General features: G+C 40.8%; 1 protein-coding gene across 3 annotated transcripts in view; it reads left to right on the top strand.

Annotated features, from left to right (window-relative positions):
* Nucleotides 1-17,856, top strand: part of CDK14 (cyclin dependent kinase 14) — a 528,056-nt gene that overhangs the window by 439,429 nt on the left and 70,771 nt on the right. For all 3 annotated transcript variants that reach the window (XM_063452462.1, XM_063452461.1, XM_063452463.1), the window contains one exon: nucleotides 68-208. In XM_063452462.1, coding sequence (XP_063308532.1) covers nucleotides 68-183 — 116 coding nt within the window. In that variant the 3' untranslated portion in view covers nucleotides 184-208. The remainder of the gene's footprint in view (nucleotides 1-67; nucleotides 209-17,856) is intronic.

The raw sequence follows: 17,856 nt of genomic DNA, 5'->3' as shown, positions 1-17,856 counted from the left end.
CGTAAAAAAATACAGTATTTGAAAGTTGTTAAAGCATTGACTTAATGGCATCTTTATGTCCCTGCAGTGTCTTCCATATTCACCGTACCAAATGTGAAGCTACATCCAGAAGTAGGAGAAAGCTTAAGGGTATTTGGGAAAAACAATAGTTTCTGCAAAAGTCTACCAAACAGTAAGCACTGATGATGACCTGAAGTGGACATTCTAGGTAGGTACGTGTACACCATTTTGTTCTTGCTCTACTCTTGACATTTTCTTTCCATTCTGTCTTTGGTAAAGTCCAAGAATGTACAGCTGTGGTCTGTAGCAAACCTGGATAGATTATTCACCTGTGTCTTGCATTTGGTTGTCGTTGGTCCCATTGGCCACATACCTACTGATAAAATGTAGCCTTGTTAAGGTGCGTGAGAAAGTATGACTGACATCAACACAACTTGCTGCTTATTTATTTAGTCAACATATACAAGAAATACTCCTCACCTTTGATCTTTTATGCATTGGATCAGCCAACATCTTTTCCCTAAAATGCATGTGCCCAGTCTGACTTAGTACCCATTTTAATATTAGGTGGGCATTGTGACAACTAATCATTACAACATACTTTCCCCAGATTTGGCGGCTGTTCTCAGAAAGTTAATACTTCCCTCCATCACATGATTGGCTATCTATAAAGATATTGTGGCACCCACAACCTACACTAGATCCCCGGAAGTTGACTATCTCTATGGCAGGAGTTCGAAAAGTCCATGTGGCATATATATCCTGGCATATATTCTAAAGATTTTTAGCAGCTATAATTTTATATTTTTATCAATAATAATGTTTCTTAAAACACTATAAATACATTTAAATTTAAAAGCAAAAAGGAATGAGAACGAAAAATGGAGAAACAATCCCATATGCTGGGTGTTTTCCAATCTCGTTTTCAGATATATACCTCTAAGTGTAAAAGTCACATAGGAAGAGGGGAGGTTTTTTTTTAAACCTTTATTTAGGAAAAACGTATAAATATATGATAAAAATTGGTAAACACGTTACCAACAGGTGGTTAGACCTAGATGGTGGGTAAATAAAGTACAATAATGCTGTTAAATGTCTCCAGGGTATGAATACCTGAGTAGTATGTGGGTAGGGGGAGGCAAAATTAATTTTCATTTAGTAGTTATTTTATGTACACATTCCCCTTTTGGGGGGGGTTCTTCCCCCCTTTTACTTTTAGCGAGCCGACGACTGACCCGGTCTTTTCGGCCTTTCCCTTCCAAAATATGGCAATATATTACTAAGAATGTCTCAGTGGTATCCAGGTGGTCACAAAAATTAAAAATAAACAATATAAAAAACAATAAATAAAAATAAAATAAAATACCATATATTCCACCCTGTGCTAATGGGACATGATCGACCATTTTTTGTTTGCCGTGAGTTGAATTCACTGCATGATGTTAACTTACTTCTCCATTTGAATCTACATATCCCCTCTCCTCGGATCTACTAAACAGTGTATCCAATGACTGTACCTTATGACAGTCGGTACTCTCGATATTTACTTTATAAGACCGTAGTTGCCACATTCCCTAAGGTATACAGTCAATACACTGCGGTTCTATGGCTATAATAGAACTCTTTTTTGAACTAACAGGGGACATCTGTCTGCTCTCTATGTAATAACTGTACTCAACTATGCCCCTGTGTACATGTAGGATTCAAATCAGTGTGTCCGTTTTCCCCTTTAAACAGTTTGTATGGACAGCCTGCACTTACTTTACAAAGACCCCATTTGCTATAAATCGGCTAGGCACACGGCTAATAAACTACGGATCTATGGACACATTAGACCTTCCTACAGTATGAACAGGTGACATCTGCATGTCCTCTCCTCAATGGACTGTATATCCTTTATACCTCAGTGTATAATTTATTATCCAAGTCATATCATCTGTTTCCCTTCCAAACATTCAGTTCGGTATGTCTTACGTTTTATAAGTCCTTTCTGGATGGGACTTTTTTGGGGGGAATCTGCATAAGTATAGTTGTGTTTCACATATTTTACAGTACCCTATTTGATACAAGATCTGTATCATTATAACTCTGTTTTTCCCTCAGTGAAATAAGGGTTCAAAGGATGTCAGATGGAGTATGACCACTCCCCTGACTCTCTTTGTTTGGACGACACTGGATGGGAGTAGTCTAACAGCATCATGTGGTATTCTGGGAACGGCCCCCTGTACGCGGATTGGCGGCCCCCCGTTAGTGGGAGGGCTTCCCTTCCCTTTATAACCGGCAGCCAGTCCAGTCTCTGTTCAGCTCTTGACAAAGGCGTATTGAAAGGCCGAAACGCGCGTCGAGCGAATTTTGAGCCGATGCAAACTATTACTTTCACTTTTCCACTTGGGTTTTGATTTACTTTTTTTCTACTTGGTTGGGCATCTATTTTTACTTTTTATGTACGTGCTGTGTTCGTGAAGTAGATGGGAGGTGCGGTGATATAGTATGATGGTCTGATGACTGCATGGGGAGATAGGGACAATTTGAGGCTGCCTTGAAGTAGCAGTTAGTATCTACCCTCACTTTGTGAGCTAGACAGTTAGCCTAGGGTGATTTTAGGGTATTTGATGCGGTGTGTGTGAGGGGGTCTGTACTTGGCTGTCCCTCTCAGCAGAAATACCCTTTTACATTGGGGCACTACCCTTTAATCTGCGCATTTATATTCTCTATGCAGGTATACTATATTATTCTGGAGATATCTCCGTATATCTATATATTGCTATTACCCCGATATATATACACCTTCTATAGCTCTCTGACTTTCTGTGAGACTACCCACATGTACAGAGTGCTCCATATCCTTGTGGCAAAGCCTTGGGCGTATTTGTTCACATTATACATATGAGTATTCCTTCTCCCTGCCCTTGCCTCCCCCTACCCACATACTACTCAGGTATTCATACCCTGGAGACATTTAACAGCATTATTGTACAACACTTTATTTACCCACCATCTAGGTCTAACCACCTGTTGGTAACGTGTTTACCAATTTTTATCATATATTTATACGTTTTTCCTAAATAAAGGTTTAAAAAAAAACCTCCCCTCTTCCTATGTGACTTTTACACTTAGAGGTATATATCTGAAAACGAGATTAGAAAACACCCAGCATATGGGATTGTTTCTCCATTTTTCGTTCTCATTCATTTTTGCTTTTGACTTTATTTGGGGTTAAACCCCTAATATACCTCTTGTAACCTATCCTGAGTCTGTGGAGCTGGCTAGTCCTACTCCACTCACTCTCCCTTTGATTTACATTTAAATTTACATTTAATGGAAAGGCAGATCAGGCATTGAAAGATGCAGTCATTAGAGATATGGGGTTTCTATCAATATATCGATCCTAATCTCTTAAAAGAAGCTGACTCTGACCAGTCTGTTTACATCTCCATTAATGGATTAAATTTGTATTTTCCCTGAAGTTCATTCTCAGTAGACATGTCTCCAAGTCATCCTCTAACAATGTGACGTACACTCCCTTCTGTCGGGCATTTTAGATTCTATATTACCTATAACTGTCACCTTTTGTTATACACAATACCCAGCTGAAATCTTCTTGAATCATGCTTTTTCAAGATAACCTTTGAATGTATTGCACTGTAAAAAATATTCTATATTACTATTGTATGATGATTATAGGGATGATCTTCTAGCTTTGGTGAAGGCAAAAACAGGGTTATGAAGCGAGAAAGACTCTCCTAACTTTGGGTTCAAGTTGAGCTTATAGCCCTTTTGCACACATGATGATGTGTATCTGCAGCTTCTGTGTTTAATTACAGTTACATTCATCTATAGCAGTGATGGCTAACCTTGTGTCAGGGTTTTACCTGTGGTGGGAGTCCTGTAGGCAGAGATGTGTGCTCACCCTTGCAGATATGCACAGTCCAAGGTGATAAGGTTAGACCCACTGGGACTGTGAATCTGTGCACGGGGGCTGTGCATGACAGGTACTCCAATTTACAGTACAGACAAGGACACAAGCAGAAGGATCGGTGAGGATAAGCCAAAGTCAGAGGATGCCAGAGGTCAGGATAAACAAGGAGGAAAGCCATGGTCAGGAGCCGGGGTCAATCTGGAGAACAAGTTTCAGGAGACAAAACAGGAACAACACACGATCACCAGAATTAAATAACTGACAAAGTTCCTAGGGCAAGGCAATGTTTAAATACCTGGCTAATTAGCGATCTGACACAGGTATCCACCACAGATGGAGTCCAGCCCCTAGTGCTGCAGACAAAGCCAGGAATAACAAGGATAGAACTTATTCAAAAGAACAGAATCTGCTCTGGCTCAGAGGCAGTATAGCATGCTCAGGACACGAAGGTTCAAATTCCCTGTTAGGTACTTCTGGGGTGACCACGTCTGGCTGTCTGGATCTCACCGTGACCCCTTGACATCATAAATTGTTTCTGGACTACATTTTCCATAATGCTCAGCTAGCTTTTAGAGTCTAAAAGCTAGCTGAGCATCATGGAAAATGAGGTCCAGAAACAATTTATGTTGTCAAGGTTAGCCATCACGGATCTATAGGCATTGTTATAAACTGTGTCTTTTAGGAAAATGCATTGGTGCATCCATTACACATCATGTCACATAAACACTGTCCCTGAACAACCAGAAATGGATAAACAAAGAAATGTCAGACCACAGAAGCTCAATTCACACTCCTAATTCACCAAGGGGACATCATCCACTTAAATCAAGGGATTTAATTACCAGTGAGGATACCACTCCTGTGAATTATGGGATTTGAAGTCACAGATAGCACACAGAATATGCAACGCACATTTATAAGGTATGTAGGTAAATTACCTGTAGTACATATAAAGTCTATCAATGAAAAATGTTATTTGAGACATCAAATCTATCAGTGTTATACACTAAACTCCAGATGGCCCCGTACTGAACAGGGCAAAACCACCCGACTGTGTACAGGGCCATTCACACTGCAGACTCCGAACAAGCCTGAATTAGGTCTATATTATAGCCAGGCCGCCCAGCAAAGCCAGGTGTTAGGCCTCCCTTACATTAAAATTGGTGTCTTCTTGACCCCATAGAGCTATTTATTTATTATATTTTTCTTTTTTATTCCATGTGGCAACTGGCTAGCAAGCGCTGACCAGCCACCGCATAGTTTACCCTTGCACTATCAAGGGTTTTTAAACAATTTGATATTATCATTCACTTCCAAATTAGCAAGTGAACATAATTTGCGAATGTACCCCTGCTAGATGCATGCAATCCTGGCAATTGCTGCAGATTCATTCAACCCGACCGAAGGCTTTAGTAAATATGAGACTTGCTATTGCAGTCAGAATTTGGTCATTTTTGAAATCCGGTGTTTAGTGAATAACCATATAAATTACAGTCACTATAAATTAATTGATTTCCAGACATTTATTTGTTCATTAAATTAATCTTAAAAATACACAATCCTCTTGAAATGCATTAGAATTAAAAGACTGAAGACTAATCATGAACATGCCTTTCTCCTATGCTTCTTGGTAGGCTAGACAAATTTATCTTCCTCTGGGCTAAATAGAAGTGATAAATATAATTAAAATATTTGCTTTTGGCAGTTTGTTCCAAAGGCATAAAATATAACTGAGTGAATGTGATTACAATATTTCATAGTGAACTTGGATTAAATTTATTAAAATTATAACACATGGAAATTAGTCTAAAATAATGCAAAGAACAATTGCAAATTTGGTGTATATTTATTAAAGTACAAGCATGTACCAGATGCATTTAACAAAATCTTCATTTTATATCAGGGTAATATACAAAAACATTTTAAAGTTTTCTTGATCCTTTGCTTGAATTCTGCTTATCATTTTGTGTGCATATTTCTTTAATAGTATTAATTTATACATCCCTTAATTGAAAGGTATGAAAGCAAGCAGAACATATTCAAGTGACTTTATGTGTGTGTCACTGGTGATGTGGCAGGTTGCACACCCTGATATCTCTTCCTGGAGTACAGGGCTGCCCGTCTCCACCACCTACCAAAATCCCACCACGGAAGTCCTCTACAACTTCCAGTACAGCTCCCCTTGACCAAGTAAATCTTGCCATGAACCCCAGTTCATCTCTCCACTAACTTAAACAATCCCATGCAACTTATATACAGCCATAAACAATTGCACACAGACACACAGAGCCATATACAGATACACAAATTTATAAACACACACAGAAAACACGTATAGTGTTTTTCATGCTTACTGTCTGCCTACTAAGGTCTTAAAGTTGCTTTGTGAGTGAGATTGAGTGAGGTTTCAACATCATAGCACTGCCCCCCCCCCACCACCACCACCACCATATTGTTTTAGGAACATGTCAATGTATCCAGACTAGCCCACTGTCAGTGTTTCTTTGCTGTTTTAAACAGCAACCCTTCCTGTTTCAGTGACTTTTCAGCTGTAATTAAATGTTCTTGCATAGCAAGACCACTTAATGTTATCTCACATATATATTATTATTCTTATCATAGCCAAAATTTACCACCCTAACTCCTCCCACAGTTTTTACACTACATAGACAAAAATATACCAAAACGTGCGGATTGTTCCCGATTGGTGTGCTATTACTTTGTGGAACGTTTCACCGAATGGTTCGCGGAATATCGTCGTTCTCGAGGCAAAATTGGTCCACTCCCTCATTTTCAAGCCCACCTACACAAATCTTATATCAAAATGTTCAGCTATCCCTGCTGCCACTAGAATTGTCCACAGCTAAGCCATAGTCCTGATTGTTTTCACAATATGACCATTTGTTTGCAACTCACGCCGTCCATTGACATTCATTGAAACTCCACTCTAGCCAGCTCAAATTTGAAGGGCAATTTCTAAACTGCGACTGTGCCTTCATTGTTAATATTTCAGAGACATACTATGCATCAACATGTAGGTCTGGGTCTTGTGATTCTCACAATATAAAGCTCTTCTCTGTAGGATTTGTAGTTTTTAAAATACGACCGTTTGAAGATGGCAACCGCCAAAATACTCTGACCTGTGCCAGGCTGCAGCAGCAAGTGATGTCATAGACAGGGCCTTTTGTACACCTGCTAATGTTTTTATAAATGTATGTTGTAATGTAACTGTGAAGCACTTTGGGCAACAACATTGCAATTTAATGTGCTATATAAATAAATAATAACAGTTATCCTGCCCACTCCAGTTGTAAACTACTGGTGGAGGCAAGAACACTTCACACAATTTCCCCAGAAATTTTAGCTTTTCTAGTTACTATCAGCTCCTTCAGCATGTTGCCACGGTTACTCACCTGAGAGTAGTAATCAACCCTGCTGCTAATCAGTTCAGCCTATTTAAGCAGCAAATCCCAGAACCTCCTTGCCCTTGCGTGGTTTCCTGTTTCCCAGAAGTCTCCTTGTTCCTGTGTTTCCTGTTTGTTCCTGGTTCCTGACGCTGGCCTTGTTCCTGACTCCGCTGCTCTCCGTGCTCCTGATCCTGGCTTGTCTGACTACCCGCTCTGGTGACTGACCCCTGCTTGATTCCTGGACTTTGCTTTTGGTTATTTATTTGTTATTTATTAATAAAGGTGTTTTTGCATCTAGTTCTGTCTCTGTCTGGTTCCTGGTCCCTGACACCCACTTTCCCAGCTATTAGAGGGAAGTTTAAATAATAAGTGGCCTTGATGCAGGAAAAAAAATGTTGACCTCTGCTACTGCTGCTTGGGGGAGGAGACGCTGAATGGGAAAAACTCCCCAGAGGAGGGGAGCAAAATGTTGCTCCATTCAAGTGCTGACTGAGACTAATGGACTTACCAGGACTCTTGAGCAGCTGGCTCTACTGGTATGTATGTGCTTTAAGCTGTTCTTCAGGCATTCAGGCCAGACTCTCTCAAGAGTCTTCTTGAAGTGCTTTTTATGGGCAGAGCATTCCTGAGATTGTTTTGCACAGCACAAGCTTCTGGTACATTTTAGGGGAGTTGTTCTATTGTTTCCCTAAAAGTGGGCTATCAGAGAACATACCAAGGACAATGGGAACACTGTCCCATAATCATGACCGTCCCACTAAATTCAGAACAGAGGGATGGTACTGCATGTACCCTTCTACATACTATGGCAAATCTGCTCTGTGCTGGTTATCTGTGAGGTTATCGGTGGGCCTTAAAGTTAGACTGACCGATTAGAGATTAAATTATTTTGTTAGCTATCAACAATAAGACAGATGGGTTGCCATATAGATTGTATGCATCAGTTTCACCCAGAAGTGACACGACTGAGGTATGCTAATGGGGCAGGTAAAATCATGATCTAAAAAATTCAATACAGCAAATATCTTGGTTGAAGACTGAAATTAGTTTTTAACATATCCTTCCTGGCACGATGTACACATTATGTCTCACTATGTATAGGCATATTATACTGATCTGTAAGAGAATTATGGGGGTGTTTACTAACCTGGGAATTATGAGAAACTGGAAGTGCAATTTTTGTTGCGAAATAGCGAACTCGGAAAAAGTCTCCAAAATTCTGCTCTTCTTTTTTTTTTTTTTATCATTAATAAATTGATATAAAATGTTCAATTCTGGACAGCTCTCAACAATGACACTTAATGAGAAAGGTAGACTAACCCTTGGTTATTTGCAAAATATTAATTATGCTCCAAGTTTCAAATGCAATCGGTACATGGTTTTTTTAGTGACAATTTTTTCTCATTTTAAAAATATCACTTTTTTTTTTTTTTTTTTAATTCTTTATTTTTGTCGTGCAGGTGAGTACAACAGAGCTCGTAGTGCCATAACAGCAGTCTCAAGCGTGAATACATAAAAACAATATAACATGAGTATGGCATGAGGAAGATTTGCACATTTTTAAGTAAAAAGTGGTTCAAAACAAGATAACATAAGAGAGTGATGAGTGCATGTTTCGTTTGCATGCGTGTGGGAGGAAGTATTGTTAGCTTATTCAGTTTTTTGCACATAGACAGAAATATTAAGGTGACAGAAAATACAAATATAGTGAGGTAGACATGCTAAGCCGTGGTATTTAGTTTGTGGGACTGATTAGGCAAGAAGCCTGTAGCTCTAAGATGTTCCATAGTTGGTAAATTACAGTGTAGCTGTAGAGTGAGCATAAACGATTGGTGGCTGCATTGCCTTAGGTTATTGTGCATTCTAAGCTAACATGTCAGCTAGAAAGGCCTAGGAGTATGTCACAATGATAGTTATAGGTTTAAACTAAAGGTTATAACATGTCATAGCTCGACATTTTAAACGTTTTACACATAGCAAGATTGGAGAACTAAATCATAAGAACTAACATGTTTAAGACACAGTGAGCTGGTGTAAGACTTGCTATCTTGTGTTGCAGTGTACTAATAAACGACCTGTTGCGAAAAGAGAGGTCAGCTGGGTCTATAGCTTGGTCACAGCTTCTTAACAGAAAAGCAGAGGCTTAGTGAGTAATCTAGATACACGTAGAGAAAAAAAAAATTATTAGGGGTTAATAGGAGTCCAAACTTGAAGGGTACGTCCAAAGTTCAGCTTCCATACAGGATAGCGTCTGAGCAGAAGCACAGTTCACATGGTGTGAGTATGGGCAACGGCTGGATGCCAGATGATGAGGTAGTCCCTATGTGCCTAGCCGATACCCATTCTGGAGGCCGTGGTTGCTGATCTGGAGCAAGAGGCTAGCGAGGTGCTGGACCGCTGTGGCTCCTCCGGTCCTGGAAGTGGTAAGAGGTTGTTGCTGGCTGGGTGCTTGTCTGGCGGCTGAGCGCCTCTTCCCTTCGGATCTCTTTCAGCGGTGCTGGCTGTGCGGCGGGCGGGTGGTGTCGGCGGGTGCTTTGTCTGGCGGTGGTGCTTATTTATTTTTTGTGGGCCATTGGGACCCCACATGGTGGTGGGCGTTTTGCTGGAGCCTCCTGCCGGCGCCTTTGCTCGGCGTCTGTGAGGCTGTTGCAAGCTAGTAGTGCCCCGACTTCGCTTCTTCCGCCGGGTCTCTTTCTTGGCTTGTGCCCGTTCTCGCGGTGGCAGCGCTGAGTTTGGATGACCCGGCTGTGTGTTGATGAGTGTGCAGTGGCTCGTTGCCGGTGTTACCAGTATCGGTACGGGGTGCGAGCATCCAGTTTCAATGCGGTCCCAAAAGCGTTGGCAAACCGCGTCAAATTTCGCCCTGAAAGCCCTTGCCCAGTCCTCGGTATCTTGCTGTCGAGGATTTGCGGCCCTGCTGTCGGCCATCTTAGGTAGACTCCCCTATGTGAGTGCTTGTCTTTCGCTGGTGGACCGGGATGACCCCCACCGGTCCGGGGGGGGGGGGGACTGGGATCTGTCCCACAGGCATAGTGGGGGGAGAGCGGCCGTCTCTCCTGCTCCCACCTGTCGAGTAGGCCTCCGACACTCATTTGGCACAAATTGCTTTTTCCTCAGCGTGAGGGGTATCATTTTGTTCTGCCCAGTGTGCCCAGTCGATTGCTGGCTCTGTCGGCCTGATTAGTCTCCGTTTGGGTCAGGAAAAGCAGGTTAATTAGCAGCTCTGTGCAGGAGCCCATGAGGTTGTCGACCAGTTGGTTCTGCAGCCAGGCCCCGCCAAAAATAATATCACTTATCATTATCACTTAAAAAATTATTTATTACACAGTTCATGGTTTAGTCGCATTGAAAATATATTTATGCTTACCTTTTCTCCCACGTCACGCCACGCCAGTCTCTTCGTGGCTGGCCCCACCACTATGGCATCAATCTTGATGATCTCCACCAATCCAATGCTTTCCCATAGGAAAGTATTGGAAGACTATTGCGCTTGTGCGGCAAAATGCTTTGCTGCGCCAATACGCATCTCTTCATAGAGATGCATTGAATCAATGCATCTCTAAGGGGAGCGTTCATCGTCTCCATCCAGAGCATGTAGATGCTGAATGCTAGTAATGTACATTGTGCAGCACTGACCCAGGAAGCACTAGTGGCCTTCTGAGTGACGGCTGCTAGAGGTGTTACTAGGCAGCAATGGAAACACTGCCTTTTTCCTGAGAAATCCGTGTTTACAGTGCTAAGGCTGCAGCGACAGGCTATAGACACCTTAACCACTACATTAAGCTGTAGTGGTTCTGGTGACTATAGTGTCCCTTTAATTAAGAATGAGAACATATATCATATCTACCAAATCCTGTGTTTCAACACATCAGTTAGCTTGAACATTTTGTAAAAACCCTCTAAATTAGAATTATTACAAAAGTTAAAATTCACTTTTCCTCTCTCTATATTTTGTATTACATAAGTGACGTTATTGTAATTTACTCTGGTTACACAGTTGTGATATCATTGTCACAATGTTTTTTGATCATATTTATTTGTAAATGTTGTTCGTTTGTTTTGATCTCTTTTTTTTCACATTGGTATACAAAATGTGGTCTGCAGTGTAACCTACGTGTATTATGCTACATTCCAGGAGAGCAGAAAGAGCCCAATACACGTTCTTTGTGCTCATCTGACGCTTTAAGGATTGTCTTAACATAAAAGACTGTTTGAGTTGAGGAGTCTGATAGCATAGCCTGACATTTGAATGCACAGTGGACAATGTGTAAATGACAATGACCGGAGAGGTGGCAAAGAATTCTATTGGACTGTCCCTGCTCCTTCAGGAGCTCACAGTCACATGATCTCTTTTTAGCTTTTGTCTGTAGAAACTGGAATCACTGAAGGGAAACTACAAGAACAGCTGGACAAAGAAGGGTTCGGGGCTCCATTCAGTCAGATCTGAAAGGGGAACATGTTTTATAAATTGCTTTTACGCCACAGATGTGTTCGTCTCGTTTATGTGCAAAACATTTTTGGGTGTTTACATCGATGAGGCTAATAAATTATGAAAACGTGTTTGTAAATAAAAATATTTAAATGCTAAAATAATATCCCAAATGTATAATTATAACAGTACATTGTATTAGTCTCCTGTGTAATTAATAACATTACTAAAATTCACTGGCTGATATATGTAGATTGCATGATCAGATATGTCATATTAGATTTTTAGAGTACGGTTGCATGTATTTAATACGCATTTTTTTGCGGGTGGGGGGGGTACATTTTTTTGTATTTTACTATCTTAAAGGACCACTATAGTGCCAGGAAAACATACTCGTTATCCTGGCACTATAGTGCCCTGAGGGTGCCCCCACCCTCAGGGCCCCCCTCCCGCCGGGCTCTAGGGGGTGGAAGGGGTTAAACGTACCTCTTTCTCCAGCGCCGGGCGGGGAACTCTCCTCCTCTCTCCTCTCTCCTCTCTCCTCCTCCTCTCCTCCCTCTTCTTCCGTCACATGCGCATTCAGCCAGTCCATAGGAAAGCATTCTCAATGCTTTCCTATGGACGCTGGCGTCTTCTCACTGTGAAAATCACAGTGAGAAGCGCGGAAGCGCCTCTAGCGGCTGTCAATGAGACAGCCACTAGAGGCTGGATTAACCCATAGGGTCTGAAACTGCTATGTTTACAGAAAAAAGGGTTAATCCTAGCTGGACCTGGCACCCAGACCACTTTATTAAGCTGAAGTGGTCTGGGTGCCTATAGTGGTCCTTCAAGTAACTGTTTTGAGCTGGTCACAATAGTAGTACATGTTTTAAAGGGAAATCTGTGGATTTTTGTATTTAGTTATTTATTTTAGTATTGGTCTGTGTTATTAATGCATAAGAGAATATTATTTATTGTTTTTATATTTCTTATACACATTGTCCTTATCCAGGGCTCAAAGATGATGTATTTTATTACACCAACATAAATTGGCAGATGTGGCAAGACTGGCAACATTGTGACCTTCAAATGTCAAGTCTTGACAAGGCTTAACATACCTCTTAAAGGTCAAAACATTACTGAGCCTGCCAGTTTAGTAAGTCCAATATAGGATTCCTTTATTAAATGAATTAAGATTGGCAGTGTTAAAGGACCACTCTAGGCACCCAGACCACTTCAGCTTAATGAAGTGGTCTGGGTGCCAGGTCCTTCTAGGGTTAACCCATTTTTTCAGAAACATAGCAGTTTCAGAGAAACTGCTATGTTTATGAATGGGTTAAGCCTTCCCCCTATGTCCTCTAGTGGCTGTCTCATTGACAGCCGCTAGAGGCGCTTGCGTGCTTCTCACTGTGATTTTCACAGTGAGAGCACGCCAGCGTCCATAGGAAAGCATTGTGAATGCTTTCCTATGTGACCGGCTGAATGCGCGCGCAGCTCTTGCCGCGCGTGCGCATTCAGCCGACGGGGAGGAGAAGAGGAGGATCGGAGGAGGAGAGCAGGAGGAGATCTCTCCGCCCAGCGCTGGAAAAAGGTAAGTTTTTACCCCTTTCCCCTTTCCAGAGCCGGGCGGGAGGGGGTCCCTGAGGGTGGGGGCACCCTCAGGGCACTCTAGTGCCAGGAAAACGAGTATGCTTTCCTGGCACTAGAGTGGTCCTTTAATATTGAGCTCTTACACATTTCAGGGACTATTCCAATAACGCTGTGCTTTTGTAAATTTGTTTCCATGTATGACTGTCTGAATATCATTTACAATGTCTATTTACACCGAACCTTCTTCAGCTAGATTACAGAAGCTTCAGTTTTTGGATCATTAACTATAATATATATCTATATTATAGATTATATATATATATATAATTTGTCTAATTAATCTGACTCCCTGTTTTAAAAGAAAATCTTCCCTGCACTAAAAATACCATTATCACACCAATAGCACTTTTGTTAAATTAAAAATGCATATAAGAGTTCAGTGCTTCAATGGGCTTAATTACAAAACTCCAGTGCCATTGTTAGGATTTCCAATTTTACACCCAATATAATACCAGCCCAATGTCCACAGCCCTCCCTCTGCTGGCTACCTCCGAACCTTCAAGGTAATCATTGAGAGAGAGGGACGGGGAAACAGTAATTATACAAGTTCCTTTATTTATTACGTCATATTATAGTATCAACATTTTAATATATTTGCAATTTATTTGTGTAGTTTTTTTTTTTTTTTTCGAGTCTTGGTGTTCTTCTGTATGATTTTTGTGATGTGGACATTTTAATATTTGTCTTTACCATGAGGATTGGCCATGGTGGATCTTTGAAAAAAAAAAATACTCTGTTAAAAGCCCTCCCTGTAGAATCAAATCGTGATTTCGAGAGAAATCAATACTTTTACAAAGCTCCTGGTTTGCACTCTTCCATATGTGAATCAGACAGCCTAGAGGTTGTTCTTCTTTATTCTCTTTGAGTAGTCGCTCAAAGGGAATGTAACGCTTCTCACAGAGAAGCACTGGATTCAGTGAGAAACATTGCCAGCTCAGCACAGCAATAGTAATGCATGTACCACGCTTCCCAGTTCTTCTCCACGAGACGCATTGGATTGGCCGGGAGATAATTACTAGTGAATTACTTGCCTTTTGATAAGAGGTAAGTAACATCTTTATTTACAAAAAAGAGGTGCCTCTCTGAATCTAAATAGTGTTTACAATACTAATGCAGTTTTGAAACTATATATTGCTGACTGTGTGTTTGCTTTCTTTGCACTGCGTCTTTTAATGTATCATAATTTTTTTTTAAAGACTAAAGGGTACGTACCTTTTTTGGGAATGGGATGCTACTGATTGGCTTAGAGCTTCAGCTGACTCTAACAATCGCCCCATCCTGGTGGCACTCCGCGCTTCCTGAAGTCCGTTTCAGAAGCCGAGTGCCGTTGGGGGAATTGGAGATCTGGCTCTGGAGGCAACCTTTAGGGTTAAATTGTTTGAGAGCAATGTAACCCCTTCATGTAAGAAAGGGCCCAGAGACCTCCTCCTCCTGGCACTATAAAAACTTTGTTTCAATTAAGTTGTTATGGTTCCCGCAGTGTTCCTTTAAGTGCAATGTCATAGATCATGTCACTAGTTCCTAAAATGGTATTAAAAGAGCACTAGAGAGTCAGGAATACAAATGTGTATTTCAAACCGTATAGTGTTAAAAGCACTATTTTGGTGCCCTCCCCCTTAAACTTACCTTTTTTTCCAGGGCGGTGTGAATCTGCCGATGCTGGCCCTGCCCCCACTACACCCCCTCCCCGGCTGAGATTATCAAAATTGATGATCTCAGCTAATGCAATGCAGGAATCATCTGCAGTGCACCAATCCCCATAGAGATGCAGTGACTCAAAGCGTGCAAAGCGTTGAGATGCTGAAAGAAACACCTCTGCCACTGGAGGTGTCTCTAGGCAGCAATGTAAACAATGCCTTTTTACTGAAAAGGCAGTGTTTACATCAAAATTACTGCAGAGACATACTATACACACCAGAACAACTATATTAAAATGTAATTCTGGTGATTATAGTGCACCTTCAAGAAATACACTGTTTCCAAAACATGTAGCGATGTACACAGAGCGATAACCCACTCTATTACAGATTGACATCAAGTATGCACTGATGGTTCTTGACAAATCAAAGCGCTTAAGATGATAAATTTTATAGACTCAAAAGGTACATCGCTCTCCTTTTTTATCTCCTTGAATCTATTATATTACAGAGCAGCGGTTCCCAAACTGTGTGCCGCAGCACCCTGGGGTACCGCAACGCACACAAGGACGTCGCAAGATATTTTCCTGGTGCTTGGAATCGTGCCTTCCTCTCCCCTGCTGACTCTGCACCCTCACACACTGCACCCTTACACACACACTCCACCACTCACACACACACACATATTGCACCCCTCAGACACACTCAGATACTGCCCCTATCCCCTACTCCAGCCCCAATCACGGCAGATCCCAGGTAAGTTGTCAAACTGTTCTTAAACGGCACTACTGGCACCATAACCACTACAAAGTGCTGTAGTGGTTATTGTGCCTGGATTGTTTCTTTAAATCTACCAGTGCCCCTCCCAATATTAGGTTCTGGATCTGCGCTTGAACGACAAGCAATTCTGTCGAACAGGGGCCCAGTATATGCCACTGCGCTGTACATATATACAACTAGGAAATTGTTTTAACTTGGGGCACCTTGAAAAAAAATATGGAAATATTAAGGGCGCCTTGAACCTAAAGAGTTTGGGAACCACTCTTATAGAGGAAAAAACTCATCCTAAACTGAAAATAGTAAGAACTGAACATAGGGCTAGTTTCCATTCTCAGTTTATGATTGTATCTCTTTATACAGTTAGTCTCGTCATCATGCATAGTCTAATCGTATATTTCTTATTTTTCTTTCTTGTGCCTGTGTGCTGGTGGGGGTTTGGTAGCCACAGATAGCTACACATCTATAGTTATAGCATTTCCCATTTTTATCTACGCTGCTCACTTTTTGGTGTTTCACGTGATATTCACCCGCTGATAGCTTTTCCTATGTTTTATAGGTTTTACAAAAGCACCACAAGCGTACCACCATTATAGTATCTCATTATCTGAAATCCTATACGTTTCAGTATCTCTAGTTTAATAGCGTGCAGTGTGACTTTGTAAATATTTTAAATCATGGAGCTTCATGTTAATGTAGATTGTCGTGAACAATGAAGCAATGACCACAGGCATACAGGCTTTAGCTGTCATGCCTTAATGTCAATTTGTGGTCCTTTAAGCCACCTTCTAAAGAGAGTTCAACCTTAAAAACTAATAATACAATGGTGTTCATTATAAAATAACAAAGAATGCACATCCTTTTAAAACTGCTGCCAACAGTGTTGTAGTCTCTATGGAAAAAATATAAATATATATCGATGGTCTGAAATCTCTTCCCTTTCAAAGGTGATTTTAGTTTTGGGAAAAGCCAGCATTCATAAGGCGCCAAATCTTTCAACAGATTCTCATCCATCTTTGTGCTACACTTTTATTTGCGCCGCACTTATTACATTCATCTGAATAGTTTCAGGGGAGGAATGTTCAAGCCTAACGAAAAATGTATTGCCGATTAGTTGCTCTACTCGCTCGGTAATTTTGAATGCGACGTCCACACAGTACACATGCTCACTCAACGGCATCTAGCGCACCACTGACAAGTACAGTGAAGTTGTTATTGTTCACGCATGCGCATTCCAGTCCACTCCACTTAGCTCTTCTCATTATATTAAAAATGGCTTAACTGTGTGTGTGTGTGTGTGTGTATATATATATATATCATACTTTTTTTTTTTTTTTACAATCTGATAGTAATATCATTTGAGCAAATATTCCCCTTGTGAATGCCAATGTATACTACGGACACCCCTAATCTCATACATATCCCGTTTAGCTAGATTTAGTGGAAGTTTTGTTGCCAAGCAGCAAGTGCCGCCATTTTAATTCAGTTCTCTTTCATACCGAACTAATGTAGGCAACTGAAATAGCTGCCACCCAGGAGTGTAAGATTGTATTAGGGAAAAATTTGACATCTTGAGATTCTGGAGACATTTATAAACCACTCAACGTTCTGTCTCATGGTTTATTATATTGTCTACTGGACAGCAAGGAGGATCATAGTTGGAACAAATAGCTATCTGTTATTACAGTATTTTATTTTATATAGCCTCTTCTAATCTATATTAAATTAACAATCTTCTGTGCCTTGCATAGTTCATTATTTCATCAGTGTGAGTAAAATTGGAGGGTGTTCAAAAGCAAGTATGTAACTAAATTCAGTTTATAAAGGATGTTTATATTTTAAGGATTACATAAACACATTTTGCTGATTTCCATACATATTACAGTTTCATTGAATTTTTTTCATACGTTTTTCCCTTTTCATGTTTTTAGTGAACGGATGTTGCGGTTTAACCTATTCATTTAAGACCTACTGCTGGTTGGCTTTCTCAATTACTGTTTATTACTCCGGAATGTAGACAAATTGTTTCATGATGATAACTGGAGGCATCTGCCTTGA

This window comes from Pelobates fuscus, chromosome 4 (genome assembly GCF_036172605.1).
Source record: "Pelobates fuscus isolate aPelFus1 chromosome 4, aPelFus1.pri, whole genome shotgun sequence".
NCBI lineage: Eukaryota > Metazoa > Chordata > Amphibia > Anura > Pelobatidae > Pelobates > Pelobates fuscus.
Note: the sequence above shows the minus strand (reverse complement) of the source record. Positions and strands in the feature narration are given on the sequence as shown.